The sequence below is a fragment of the Columba livia genome, chromosome 5 (genome assembly GCF_036013475.1).
Source record: "Columba livia isolate bColLiv1 breed racing homer chromosome 5, bColLiv1.pat.W.v2, whole genome shotgun sequence".
Classification (NCBI taxonomy): Eukaryota; Metazoa; Chordata; class Aves; order Columbiformes; family Columbidae; genus Columba; species Columba livia.
In genome coordinates, this window is record NC_088606.1 from 37621619 (window position 1) to 37636908 (window position 15290).

The 15290-nt window shown below is 41.5% G+C and overlaps 1 protein-coding gene across 9 annotated transcripts in view; it reads left to right on the forward strand.

Moving 5' to 3' along the window:
• Nucleotides 1-15290, forward strand: part of SMOC1 (SPARC related modular calcium binding 1) — a 132663-nt gene that overhangs the window by 39013 nt on the left and 78360 nt on the right. For all 9 annotated transcript variants that reach the window (XM_065064433.1, XM_065064426.1, XM_065064427.1 and 6 more), the window contains 2 exons: nucleotides 3012-3183; nucleotides 9945-10057. In XM_065064433.1, coding sequence (XP_064920505.1) covers nucleotides 3012-3183; nucleotides 9945-10057 — 285 coding nt within the window. The remainder of the gene's footprint in view (nucleotides 1-3011; nucleotides 3184-9944; nucleotides 10058-15290) is intronic.

Sequence of the window (15290 nt, forward strand, 5' to 3'; positions counted from 1 at the left end):
ATTATAATTGTAAAAAAAACAAGCACCATCTTGTGCAACTACATAAACCAGAAACTTTTTTGGCAAGGCAGGTGTGGCATCTTCACTGTCTGGAAAGCACCTAACATGCTGTGTGGGCTCCCTACTGTAATCCAAAGTACAAATGCTAAAAAGACTTTGATTTTTTTTTTTTTTTTTTTTTTTTAATAATGTGGTTCTTGGCTGAATTTGGGTAGGCAAGAACTTCACAGACTGCATTAGAGCACTCTGCGTGTTTCCTCAGGCCCTCATAATTAATCAATGCTGAGTTCTCCTTCCACATCCCTCTGTGAGGAGACACCGAAGGAAAACTGTTCCATAGCCTTAGGTTTAGCTCATTTGTCCAGCCCTGAGAAAGACTTTCTATTCTTCAGAGATGCCCTATCTGGAAGGAGAGGTATTCCTGGCCTGAAAAGCCCCTCTGTACTTGGCACTTTGATATAGGCTGCAGAAGGCTTAGGTGTGTTTTCATGATACAAATGGAGTTTTCAATAGGTTCATAGTATGGTTTGATGCTGGGAACCAGTATTCTAGCTTTTTTGGTGCATCTCTGGATAACTCTGATCTGTAGAATTTGGCTTCTGACACAAGGAATTTGCAAAAAGTTTCATGCCAGTAGCTCAATTCCTCAAAGCTGTGATAAATGGCAGATGCATGTGTTCCTTCTAAACCAGAATGGCCACTGTGTTTAACTGAATATTTAATCACTCTATGTGCACCATACTGTGCTATTAGATAGCTCTGCTTTTAAAGGCTGTTTATACAGACAGCTGAAAAGCCTGCCGAGTCTTTCAAGGTCTCTGACATCACATGCTGGGAGGAAACATCAGCATCTTCAGCCTGCTGCTTTTTGCTCTGTTTACAGTCATTGATGATCTTTGCACCTCGGGAGCTTCAGAAAGACATTACTGTAGCCAGAGTAATTCCAAGCTAACTTGCGATAGTCCAGCCCTTGACAAGAACTGGGCAAAAATTTGGTCCAGCTTTACAGTGTTTTTATAGTCTAGTCCAGGTCTATATAAACTATTTAAAATTGCCTTCAGGTTTAGATTTTCCAATTTCCCATTTGGAACAGGTGTTGCCAGGTTATAGAAAGTGTTGTAGAAAAGGAACAAAAACATTTTAAACTCTATGCTGTTACAAATGTTGGCAAGTCTCTGCCAGATGAGATTTTTAAAAATGTTTGCCCCACCCAAATTAAAACAAGTGCAGACCTTGCTTACTTTTCCCAGCTGTCATGTTTAAATAGGGTTTTTAGTAATGCATGAGTCTTCAAAAGATCCAGCAGTACAAAGCTAATATGTTCTTATATGAAAATATGCAACTTCTCAATTGTTTTTCATCTCATTTAATTGGGGAGAGAAAGGGGTGAAGAGTTGGGTTTTTTTTAATGTCAAAAAAGCAGATTTCAGAGATGCATGTTCTTGGAGCGGTTAAAAACCAACCTGAACTAGGCTTCAGGCGATGTTTTTTCAACAGCCTTAATCTCAGCGTAGAGCAGACAGCTTTGTAGGCAACTGTAACACCACGGTGATTATGGCAATGACTCAGACTTCCCTGTAAGGCATCCAGCTATCAACACGTGTGGAGCACACAGTGCTGTGTATGCAGGCCGGCTGTCAGTCAGTGCCCACTTGCCAGCCAGCTCCCAGCTGCTGCGCCAGGTGAGATGTTGGTGTTTCAGAGACAAACGCTGCTCCCCCGGGCTTGTGAGAGGCTTAAGAGATGGGAGCTTGGGAAGGGGAAGCGCAAGGCAGGTTTATCTTCCCTTTTCTTTGCGCTCATGGGACTTGTCTCAAGAGCCCCCTGAATTCTTCCTGTGGGCAGGTGGTTGGATTTGGGTAATAGTTAAGGGTCAGACTGGTTAACCACTAAGCAGGGTAGCATGAGAAGTGAAAAGGGCTGCTACTGTTGTGTCCTGGTGAAACTATTCTGATGGTAATGGAAAGAGAACTGGCAGTCAGGGTCCTCAGAAAGACAGTATGAACTTGGGAAAGAGACCTGGGTGTCCCTATAGGCAGCTCAGAGTACAGCTGAAGGTACAGCAGTAAACTACTGCCAGGTGTTGGGATTTACAGGAAACAGGTGGACAGAAAGTGGGGACTTGGTCATGTGCATTGGGGGTTTCCCCATCACCAAAAGATGAGGCAGAAGCCAAGCTGTCTTCAGAGAAGGCAGACAACAGCAATTGTGGTATAGAGGAGATCTTCTGGGAGACGAATTGGGAGACCAGGGTTATTGTCATTGAGAGACTGTCAAGAAAGGGGTGACATGTTCATACAGAACAGGCTGCATCTGAACTGAGTGCTTGGGAAGAAGAGATATTCAGAAAAATGAGAAATTCAGACTTCTGAAAGGAAATGGCGTTTTACATAGTTTACGATTAGATGGTGGGATGCATGGAATGCAATTGCTAGCTGGGCAGGAAGTCATCAGGAAGGAACAAAATGTGTGTTTGGGAGCGGGCAGGTATGCTGCTGCAGGTGGTATCCACAGATGATATAAGTAGTGATTTAAAAAACAAGTAACTGGTGATACAAAGCTGGACACATCCAGGGTTCAGCTACCAAGATGAATCTTGATAGGTTATTTAGGTTCCTCCAGCCTCAGTGATAAGTTTCTTGCACCTCTGACTAAAATTGTCTGGTACCGGATATGTGTGGCAGGGCGCTGGGCAAGCTGGGCTGTTGTGACTCAGCGTTGCCCTTCCCGTGTGGGTTGTGTTTGGCTTTGCACATCTTCTGTTTTCAGAGGTGAGACAGGGTGAGTAATGTTTCCCTTCCATTAAAGAAAATGGAATACCAAAGACCCTTACTTTTTTTAAAGATGTACGTGTTTCATTTTAAGTTTCCTTCAGGCAAAGTCAGCTTTGGTAGGTGGCTTAAACTGCATTATAGACTATATCGCTATTGTCATAAAAACAAAATACACCGTGCTCTGTTTTGGGAAACCAAACACACCCACGTTTTTCCTCTTTTTTTCACTTCCTTCAGTTTTTAATAAGCGACCGTGACAGAGACCCTCAGTGTAACCTGCATTGCTCCAGGTCCCAGTCCAAACCCCTCTGTGCTTCTGATGGCAGAACATACGAGTCAATGTGCGACTACCAGAGAGCCAAATGCCGGGATTCAAGTCTGAGCGTGACACACCGTGGCCGGTGCAAAGGTAGGTGGATTTCAAGTGCCTTTGAGGGGAGGAATGTGAGTCCTACCTCATAAGAAACTGGACTGTTAGACCCTTGAGTGTAGTACCATGCTCTATGAGCAATCTGATTGAAACTGTGCATTTGTGCTAGCATGGGTATCTGAGTCTGGGTTTAGATGTCAGGAGTAAGAAATGACTGAGTTATCAATGAAAGAAGGCAAAGGAGCCAAAGATATCACTGAAAAAGGGCCAAAATATGTGTCTGCAGAGCAGAAGGAGCTGACCCCATGGAAATGCAAAATCAAATCCTGAAAGAAGAGTTCTTCCTTGCTCCCTGTGCCAGTGAGATAGTGAAATACCTTTGACTGATAGGAATATGGAGTGGGGAAGAATGTGTGGTGCACATAAGATGTCTTCTCCCCTTTTCAGACAAACACAGCCTTTCTGTACTGAGCTAATTAAGAAGACAGAATATACGCAAGGCTTTCCATGGGCTCTTTTTTGCCTGTTTGCTGTTACACATCTGATATTATTTCTCTCTTGATTGAGCTCTTCTTCATCACAATCTAAAGATGAAATTGCAACCTTAAGGAATATTAGTGTCCTGCCACACAAATGATTTGCTTCTGAAGTGAAGTGAAAAATCAAGTTAGTGCATTTTTTGAGAGCACAATTGACTCAGAGGGCAGGTGGCACAGATGTTTCTAGCAATTGGTTAAAGTGACAGGAGAACCTCATTAAAATCCCTGTGGAAGGATAAATAGGCATATGTTTAAGCTGGACTTCTGTTTGTGAAGGCTTTTTTACTATTATTAAAATGTATCTTTGTCAGAACTACTTGTTCTAAAATGGAAACCCCTTTTTCCATGTATTGACAAGCTTTATAGTTCAGGTGAATTATGAGCATGACCTCAAGTATTGCTCTCATTTAAACTATTTCTCATTGGAATAAAGCTTACTTGTATGATTTTTTTTTTTCACTGCCGCTGAATTGCTTTATTGCAGCTTCTCTCCCACTGCATAGAAAAAGGCTTTTGAATTATACTGCTTTCTCAGTACTGGAAACCCAGAAGCCCAAGAAGTGGTTGGACTGTTCTTGCAAGTGGTGTATTTTTGAGTATCACAATAAGAAGCGGTAGGGTGGGAGTCCTGCTTTTGCTTTCAATACTTGAGCGGAGTGGCTTAAATAAGCAACTCCATGGCTGATATTGGCATATAAACTGGCACTGTTCATGTGATCTGAAATGTGGTACATCCATATGTAAAAGTGTGTGTTTCTGGAAGTGAAAAAAATGATTGCCAAACTATACAGCCTACTGTATATTGTGATTGCAAAGTAGTAACTAAAAGTCTTTAGTTACTTTAGTAAGTGTTTGTCTTAAGCACAGGTACTTTCTGTTCTCTCAAACACAACTGAAATGTTTAGCTGATATGATTAGCGTTCTTCTTTCCTTTTCCTCTTACCCTGTGGTACTATACACTACCTAAAAACCTGGGAGTGTTTGACAACTGCAAGTTTTGCTTTTAACCCACTAACACTTCCATGAATCCCTTTTCAGTGAAATTCCTTTGTCACTAAATTATCTGAACTCCCTCACTTGCACATCAGAAAGGGTTAAAAGTCAGGAGTAGCTTAAAATGGTCAAACTATGGCATCCATGACAAATGGAGCCTCATTGAGATTCCAGAGAATAGTTCCAGATGGCATAGCTGTGCGTAAAATACACAGCCAAGCATTCCTACCTGGATCTTTTGTCAGCAGGCATCTTAAGATCTGATGTTAAATAAGAATTCTGCCTCAAAATTTTGCAGAGATGAAGGACAAACACTTGTTAAATGAGTCTTGGTGAGCTGTTGACATTATGCAGTGATTCTTAGGGTATATTACATATCTGTGGCCTAAACCGTATTTAAGTTCTGTGTTAACTGGCTGTTCTCTAGGAACTTGTTTGTCCTATTTAATTAAAAAGAAAAGGGGAGAAGTATTTTAAAAACTTCCCTTGAGATTTATAATGGTTAGTTTTGAAACTCTACTGGTATAAAATCTGTTCTTAGATCACAAGTCACTATGTAGAATGAACCTATCTCTAAGTTGCTGGTGGGGATGGCAACAGTCTTCGGCTCATGTATTTGGACACCTGGATGAACAAGCTTTTGGCTAATGTGCTGGAAGAGAAGGTCTCTTTCTGGTTAGGGATGGGTTGTTTGAAGGTAATCTTTCTCCTCTACCTACTGTTGTCATTGGGCAGGAGATGATATTTTGGAATTACTCCTTTTTAAATTTTTTTTTTAAATCCACTTGCTAGATCCATGTTTTGTCTTTGAACTTTCTTGTTCCTAGTCAGGCAAGAATAAAGTGGGTCCCTCTTTGGCAAGGGTTAGTCAATAAAATCTTTCAGTCACTTTCCAAATGTAATCATGCTCTTAGGTATGCTCCAAATAAGTTAGGGAACTCTGGAGTAGAAATGGTATGCAGATATCAAAGGTGCAAGTCACATCAGCATAAAAGAAGTTGGAGATTCCATGTACAGGACTTGTCAGAATTGAAGTGGAAAACAATGGGGAGAGTGAAGAATGATTGACATCCTGTAAAATAGGTGGGCATGGTTTTGTAGTTTGATCAGGTTCCATTTTTGCCTGTCTTATGCAAAGACACAGATCATTTGCTGGAGTAAATGTGTCTGAATCTGCTGAGTTGGTGTAGCTGGACTGCTTCATGTCTGGTGGGGACCTGGCCGGTATGTGAGACAGTTACCTAATGCAGTTTGAAATAGCTCAAAAGCTGCTTGAATCAGTTTTTGCACTTTGAGCTTTTGATAAAAAAAAAAAAAAAAAGTAGAATTAAAATAAAATAGCTAGAATATTGTGGTTGCATTGTATAGATTTGCTGCTAGTGTTACGTGGATGCCTGGAGATGTTTTACTCTGTATTATTAGGATAGCTTGGGTCTTTATACCATGATGTTGTGCAGTGTCAAGACTGTCTCTGCCTGTTGAAGGAGAGGGTGCTGGAATTCTTGGGGCCTGCACTGTGTTTATTATTAGGGACATGGTGGTCTCATTTGAATAAACTGTTCATGGATAAGATCAGCCATGGTAACTAGCCAACTTCATTGCAAAATCCAAAATTATGTGCACCTGCATTCTGCAGATTAGGCCACAGATGTCAAAAACATCACTTGTAGCTCACACTCTCCTAGTTGCCAGCTACCAACTTGAGAATGAATTTTCTTTAAAATGCAGCTTTCTGAGCTGCAGTAAATCTGTCCTAAGTCTGAAGAGATTTAAAGTCAAATTATTAACTAGGTCTAGTTTAAAAAAGGTCATCCTGTTTTGGTTTTTCACCTTATGTAAGTGTGTGGGGGAGAGAGTTCTATTTAGTCTGTCTGGACTGTGAAACTGGAATGCATTAATGGCATTTTGTTTCATAAGCTTAGTGTTTGATACTCTAGAGAGCATTTTTAAGAAGAGGGAAGAAAAAGTGCTGAAACACTCAGGTAAACAATCATCAAAATGCAGAATAGGGTGTATGAATCTACATCATAACATCAGACTTCAGTAAGATTTGTAATGCATCTTATTTGGGGTGATCTATTTGGCAGCTACTTTTTAACATTTGGCACTCTTATAATATTTTAAATTTTCTAATTAACAAAGCAAAAATAGCAAGGTGAAGTCATCCCATTGAAATCACATGTTGATGCAAACATTATAAAAATACCAGCCTGTGGAGTGAGGAAGAGAAGGATTGACAGTCCTTTTAAAAACAAACTGGTAAATGTTGATATTAAAGGCACTGTTTTTACTGGAACTGAACTGTGAAACAACAGACAAAAAAGATAGCAGTATGCACGCACCTCTCCAGCCAGTGTGGTACATAGGTGCTTGTTCCAAGTCAAGGCTGTAAAAGGACTGGTGTGACCTTTGGAAATCAATGAGGGAGGATGGGAAAAGTAATCAGGGCTGAGTGTTCATGAACAGGAGAAAAAAAATTCTGAATTTCTGTCTTTGAACTTCAGCAGCAATTGATGAAGAGATGTCACTTGGGCCAGGGCTTGAATTGCAGAAGAGGGTGCTGCGGCAACGACAAGCTCTTAAATGCTTTGGTATAGTGCTACTGTGCTACACAATGGGGTCTACCGGGTGGGAGTAGAGAGTTCAGTGTATAAAGACCAGTGAAAATGGGCAGAAGGGACATGGTCACCTTTAGCAGTAACATGTTTACATTCTCCTTATAGTAAGGGCTTGATTTAGCTGCTCATTAGACAAATTGGACAGAGATCTGAGTTGGTCTTCCTTCTGTCTGGGCTCCTAATGTATTTATACTACACGGGATACCACAAAATGTTTGTTCCTAGCAGCTACGTGGTGAAGCATCCAGATTCAGTCATGCAGTTGTGAGTGTGCCAGCACTAAACTAGATGCTATGTGGAAATGCTTTATGCTTCTGTTTTATGTTCAGGAGAGGAACCAGATATTCCTGTCTGCAGTCCTGTATCCTCAGATGGAGAGACTAGAACACACACACTTTCATTTGTGAATCTGTGCTTTGATTCTCACGTGAGAAATTCGCAACTTTTTTTTTCCTTATACATGCAGATCTGCATAATCTATGCTGATTTTTTTTTTTTTTTTTTGGCTACTTAAGTTGTCTCCCGTGAAGCAGAACTTGAAGGTGTTTTTAATCAGGCAGCTAGCTATAAAACAGAAAGTGCAGCCACACCACCTGGTTTTGTAATAATGTTCTATGTCATGCCAAGCAAGATTAGACTCTTAAGCTTGAACAAGAGATCTGCAGGTGATACGTGTTCCAGTTAACAGCATGGCCAGTAGTTCCTTTTCAGCTGAAAGGAGGAGCATGTGTTGGAAGGGTCAATACTACTGGCAGGACCATCCTCCAGTGGAGACATGCAGACAAAGGTCAATTTCGCAAGGAAGGGGGGAAAAAAAGGAAATTTCACCTTAGAGGTTATATCATGGCTAATTAGGAAAAAAAATACTGCTTCTCTAAATTCAGTGTAAATTTTATTCTGGAAAGTCTTTTCATTCTGTGAGTAACAATCTTGCTCTTCATACAATCTTATAATAGGTCCACCTGAGACTGAAGCTCCATATGCTATGTGTATTGTGCGAACACCCCTCAAACAAATTACAGTCTAAGGATGAGTGATACAGGATCAGAAGGAACACAAGGTCACAGGGAGGTGAGGTGACTGATTTGTAGTCACTCAGTGGGTCAGTGGCAGAGCTGATATAAGCACTCTTGCTTCGTAACCCACTGTCTGAGCTACAAGTATCTGTGCTGAATACTATGGCTATGAATAATGACTTTTTCCAAAGAGAAAGGTTTGATTTCCATAATTTCAGAAGGCTTGTGAAATCCTCCTTGGGGAGTAATGTGGTATGTTTAAAATTAAACTGTGTTGGCAAACCAGAAACTTAGTCTCTTGAGTTATCAGTCGTGTAAATAACATACTCAGCTTGAAAGCTTTGGTCTATGTCTTTATCAAAACTATTTACAGCATTGTCATTGGGTTCTGCATTGAGATATGCTTAGACTTAGATGGAAATCACTTCTATTTCCATGCAACGTGAATTCAGTTGAACTGAGAAGCCTGACTGGCTTTCTAATTCAGTGCTGATAGTAGTGATCTTGTTGTTGAAGTTCATGTGATCTGTGAAGCAGGTCTTTAGGGATCCAGTGGAATTTTTTTGTTAACCAATGTGATTTCTGTGCCTGTTAGAATGGCGATTCAACCTTGATCAATATTGTGTTGCTGAAAGATTCTGATGATCAGGTTTTGCAGCTTCCGCACTGGAAGTCTTTCAGTGGATTCATGGGAAAAGGAAAACAGTGCTAGTCCCTGTGTCAGAGCCTCATGGAAACAATGTTTGCTGGTTTTCTTCTCTTTCTAGACTGAACTGCAGTACTGTTAGACATTGTGTTTTTAAATGTAAACACTGAATCAATCTGTATCTCTTCAGGGCAGAACTCTCCTCTTTGACCCATCAGTCATCATTGTTAGGCTTACCTTGGGTCTATTCTCTCTAACAGTGAGCTAGACCTGGAAGAGGCTAAGGTCACGCTACATGCTGCCATTATCTGAAATAAATGCAGAGCTGAGATCTTAACCCCTTCAAGCTGTGCTTGCAGAGCAATATTTTCTCTTGGCAGCAATGTGAGTAACTGATATGAGAAAGTATAACGCACACCTGGCTGTAAGCACTGGGTCTGGAGGCGGAAGCTGGGTTTCAGGAAAGCGCAGGCTGTGGCATATCTGCCTTATCTGAACCACACAAAGGTGGAAGTTCAGATGGGACGCTTATTATTTAAATGTCTTACTGGGAGAGCTGCTCAGAGAAGTTTTGCTGCAATGCTCTGGGCATGAATTACTTGGCTTATGCTCAGCCATCAAGTTTCAGGCTGTTAATATTAACACAAACACAACTCCCTCCAGGAAGGCCTTTCACCATGTGGACATTGTGCTCCAGCACTTTTTGGAAGCTTCTTCCAACTCCTTAGATGACCATAAAAACTCCTGCCTAGGAAATTAGGCAGCTCTTCATTAACTGGCTCATAGTTTGATTGTCTAGGTTAATAGTTGTCTTTGAGATCCTGAACGCTAACTCCATAGCTGCCTCATTAATGTGCAGGTAATGGTGCTTGCTGCCTTGTATTTGTTTGAGGTTTTCCTCCCTGTAGCTGTGTGGTGCATCTGGTAGCTTTTGAAGAGGCCAAAATGGTGTTTGCAATCTAAGTGGATTTTGCTTTTCTCTTTGTAGATGCCGGCCAAAGCAAGTGTCGATTAGAGAGAGCTCAAGCTCTGGAACAGGCAAAGAAGCCCCAGGAAGCAGTCTTCATCCCAGAATGCAATGAGGATGGATCTTTCACGCAGGTAAAATTGCTGTTGGCTTCCTTCAGCCAGGCTCCCAGTGGCTGCAGGAGATTCACTGTTGAGGCATGAGCCAAGTGATGATAGCAGCATGGGTGTACACTCTGACTCTGTTACTCAGGTGAAAGTGCTGAAGGCTGGGGACCTGTTTAACCAACTGGAAGTTTTGATTCAGTCACCATACTTTGAAAGACACGTACACACATAATGGCATCAACTCTGGCATGGCACAGAAACAAAAACAACTTGCAGGGGAGATTTTTTTTCCTTCCCCTGAAAATTAACTGCAAAGAGAACTGTGGCTCAGACAGAACAGGGTGGAACTAGCTTCTTCTGCTGTTACTTGTGCTTCATATACCACAGCAAAAAAGTGTGATCTGATGAACCTCTTCTCTCTGCAGGGTACTTGTTACTGACAGACTCCTGTTTCCTGTTCTATGCCCTGTTGTGGTTTGGGGGTCTGTCAGAGAGGTGTTGAGGCTGCCTTCTTTGGGGTTTTGATTCTTCACTGTTCACTTGCTCTAACTAAGTGACATGCTGGGATTGCAGGCTGTTTCATAATGCTGCTTCTCTTGAGAAGCAATTGTCTCAGGCAGTGGTAGCAGAGGAGGCTTGTGGTTTGTTGGCCTTCGATATCTGTGAAAAAATGAATAGTCAGTCCTGATTACTAGAGCATCCTTCTGAAATAGTTGGACTGGGAGAGATTGTACAGAATTTCAGTGAAGCCGAAGTAGTTATGGCAGAAAGAAAGCCCTTCTGAAGGAGATTTTGAAATAAGAGTGGTTTGCTAAGGCAGGTCAGAAATGAAGACTGGTACTTGGTTCTGTTACCACTAACATATTGAATAGTCTCCCAGTACCAATTGAACTGGGTGTTAAAAATGGGTCATGTACAGTTCCCTAACATGTAGGAGGGGTATGCTGTCTCCTCAGTTTGGCACATATCTCAAAAGCCAAAATCCTGTGACCCCAATGACCTCTGCTTTGTGAACTTAGGTAAATCACACAATTTTTTTTCCCCCCTTAGGTTCCCTACATCTATCAGTGCTCTAGAGATCTTGTGCCTCAGAGGAATTTTAGGATTCATTAGTTATTTTTTGCAAAGTCTTTTGAAGGTAAAAAAGAAAATATCTAAAATATAATCAATATTGGCTTCTAAAAGATGAGGAAGACAAAAAGCTTTGGGGTTGGTTCAAACACTTTGTGATGCCTGGGGGAAGGGGGGGGAAGATTAATTTTCGTGATAACCCACCAAAAATTATTTCCCCCCCATTAGCCTTACCCTCCCATTATCTGGTGTGTGGGAGTGTTTTTGGTTTTTAATGTTGAAGTGGGAAAAGTTTTACCCATCCTGCCAACTTTGCATACTACTTTGGAGCAGCATCATATTTGTGTACAGTGTGGACCATCTCGGGAACGTGGGGTTAAGAGAGAAGGTGGCTGAGTTTCTCACAGGATAACTACACCCTCAGTTGTTGAAGTTTGGTGTTGCATAGGAGCTGCTCAGGTTATGTTGGCACTGGAGGGGAATACTTATAAAACCCAGAACAGAGAGCCAACTAAGTGTTCCATGTTAAACTTTATAGTTCAAAAAGAAACCAGGAGGAAGGAAGCTGATTTTCCAATGTCTTTGTCAGCTGTCCATCAACCTCTTGGAGGGTAACGTAGGAGGTGCAAGTGAAACTTTTATCTTATTAAGCTGGACTGAGAGTGCAGTTGATAAAGCTTTGTTTCAGACAGGTTTATTTGAAAGGTTGGTACCAGTGTCTGGATTGTGGAGCAGTTGCTGGGCCTCTTTTCTGCACATTCTGTGGCAATTGCAGGTTGCCAATGGAGGGGCAGCATGAAACTGCTTACAAAAACTGTTTTCAGCTGGTAGCCAAGTGATATTTCACATTCTTCCTCTGTTCAATTCTGTCCATAAACACTAAAATGCTTTTGTTTTACCTGGCACGATGAAGGAAGCCTCTGATCCCTTTGTAGCTGGGATTAACTGAAATTCATATCGTTCTTTGGATCAGATGTTCCCATGTTCCACATACCTCAGGAGCCATCTTCATCATTTATATTGCAGCATTTAATGTCATTGTCCCTGCATAAGATGTGAATGAAAAACAGCATCCAAGGAAGCTAGCTAGTTTCAACCTACATTTGAGAAAAAATATTTCCTTTAGCTTCTGGTCCAAATTAATTAAACTTTGATTTTTAAACAGACGTATAAAAATTAGAATTTTGGTGAACAGTCTAAACAGTTTTTTGCCTTCAGCAACTCACGAATAGATCTCATCTGGTGGAGGTGATTTGGATACTGCATCTCTTGTGCAGAGAATTGGCACCCCCAGGTTCTGTTCTGCAGAGAAGCTGTTCTTGAAGTCTCTGAGGCCTTGCTGAAGTCTGCTCTGAACTGTTACTATAATATTTTATTCTGGTTCAGTAGCCAGAGAGTTGATCCATCTAAACTCCAAAATCTCACTTGGAAAGTTTGAAACAGAAAAGCATTTCTCAATTAAGTTTCTAGGAGAAATACCCACCATACTCTTCAACCTCGAATCCCCATCCCAACATGCATCTAAGCAGATACCTATGGTGCAGGGTATACCCTGTATGTTGCATTGGCTAGCAATTTTTTTTTTTTTTAAACTTTGTTTCTTCTATGTAACTATTATTGTAGGAATATTTTGGGTAGAAGAAAACTTATGATCAGAGAGATGACAAAGATTCATGCATATATTTGGAATATCGAATACCTTGTTACAGCACTCAAAATGTGGATGACTTGCTTTCAGGCCTTGAGCTGAGCCTTTTGTTTGTAGATGCATACACAGTAGGTGTTCAGACCCACATCATTGTCCTTGCCATCAGACTTCAAAAGATATGGGTTTTTGTCTAATTAATTGTCAGAAATTCTTGAAAGTTTTGCAGGAGTGAAAGCCACAAACAGTGTAGGTTTGGTAGCGGTAACTGTATGCTCACAGGACCTGCTTGGTCCTAACCAGATTGAACTGCTGCTTTTGTGGTTTATCATCCTCTTGATTAGACTCTATTATAAATTGCAATCACTGTGGGTACACACTGAAAGCAGCACTGAGGTGAGGCTGTTCCTCTGAAAGCAGCTCAAGTCTGCCCTTTGCAGCTCCTGGAATTGCATACAGTATAAAACTGTGTGGCTTTGGGGCTGGATCCACTGCAAATAGGATGAGGCTGTAGGGTGGTGAAGAGAGCATTGTTACTCTGCAGTTCTGTGCCCAGCAGCATGTGTGGCATGGGGCAAGGGCTGTGGAGGGGAGACCATGCTCAGCTTATCTCCTCCTGCTTCCCTGCAGGGCAGCTGGCTTCGAGACCCAACAGTTGGACGTGGTAACAAAGGTTGAAAGGGATGAAGGTCAAAGACCTTGGTTTGGCTTGCGTTTAAACCCTGTGTTAGAGTTATATCCTGGATGTCTTAAACACTTGTATAATGGTTTTTTTTTTTCCCTCTTGTCTGTAAAATCTGGACTGAAATGTTGCCACTGATTCTATTGCTTGGAGGGTGAGTTTTCCTAGGCATGACTGGTCAAAATGGGGTTTCTGTACTGCATGCGGAGAAGCAGGCACCTTTCAATTCACTGGTTTTCATTACTGTTTCTCTGTACCATGTCTGACGCTTCCCTTATTCTGGGAGTTTGTGTGTTGCAAAGATCTTACCAAATCCCTTTTTAGCACTGCTTATGCATCTAAAAATGTGGCATGGATTTGCAGCATGGAAGAGGTGGTGACGTTGCAGACATGATGGGATGACTGGAAATGGGAGCAGACCTGGTGAATTGCTCTGGAATTGCTATTTCTTTATATTTCAGTCTGTGTGGGGAATATTGCTTCTTATAACAAAAGCTCTCTGCACTTAGCCCGCAGTAATATAAGCACACAGATAAAATTTGAGTTATTCACAACATAAGAATGTTTATTTGATAGGAGTAATTTGATTAATTGGATAACTGAGGTCACGTTCTGTTGTGCAAAATTGGACATGACTAAAACCAGTTTCTGTTCCCAAGACTTGCTCTCTCCTTTTTGCTGTTGTGCTTTATTTTGCATAAATGCCATTCTCTTTCCATGCTGCACTTAACCTGCTGTGATCTGTTCTTCATAAACAACCGGCTCTATTGGGTAATCTGCACACTTTCTTTTGCTGCCTAGTGCCATTGGGCTTGTTGCCATGGGCTGAGGGAGACTTGCATTCTTCATAGTTTTCCCCCAAGCAGTTTTTTAGAAAAGGTTGTTGAGGTTTTAAATGGGATCCGTTTCAGACAGCTTAATATGAACATGAATAATGTTGACCCTGCTTTGGGAGTGTAGTCTTGTGGGGCTTTTTGTGGTGTCTTATTTGCCACCACCTTCCACTGTCTTGCTGTGGTTTCTTTTCCTTGCAAGTCTGTGTACAAGTGGCTGAGAGCAAGTCTCCTTGGAGAGTTTCTTTGAGTTTGGGGCTCTCAAAACAGCAGCTGCTGGTGCACTTATGATGCAACTGAGATTTCTTATGAAGCAAGTGCATCAGTTAAACCTGTCGTCTTGTTATGGGATCAGTGACTGGGCTGACTTTGTCAGAGCAGTTTTCTGTTATCAGATAGCTTCCAGAGCACTCCCGCATCTGGTAATACAAGTCTGTTTGGAAAGAATGATCTATATTGTGGTCCACAGCAATAGTTTCTGTGCTATGCTAATACATGTACAAAGTACTGCTTTCTCCTAAGTCTCACAATCGGACCCCTCTCTAAAGAGGTGGGGAACCCTCTCTTTCAGCCTTCAAAGTCACCTTATGATTCAAGTCTGTTCCTCTGCATTGGCTAGTGCAGCATGATGCTGGGCAGAATTACAAACTCATTCCTAATGCAGCATGGTGCTGTGAGGCACTGTGTAGACATGTCCTGCATTCCCTGGATGCTGCCTATTATTCCATTATTCAGTGCTCATAGTCTAGCAATACTAAGCTCTCAAGGACTTAACCTCTCCTTTCAGAAAGCAAAAACACAGTCTGCCTTGCTAGATTAAAGAAACTCTTCATAAAGAATCTGGGCTTTAATTAGTAGGTGACTTTTTTTTTCTTTTTTTTAGTTAAAAGACTTCCCCTCTGAGAGACAGGAGCTGGAGCTCTCTGTGAATACTGATCTGCAGATTTGTCTGCTACTTACACACTTGCCTTCTTCCTGCAGGTCTCATTGTGTTTCTCATGTGTATACAGAGCTAAAGATAACCCCTGG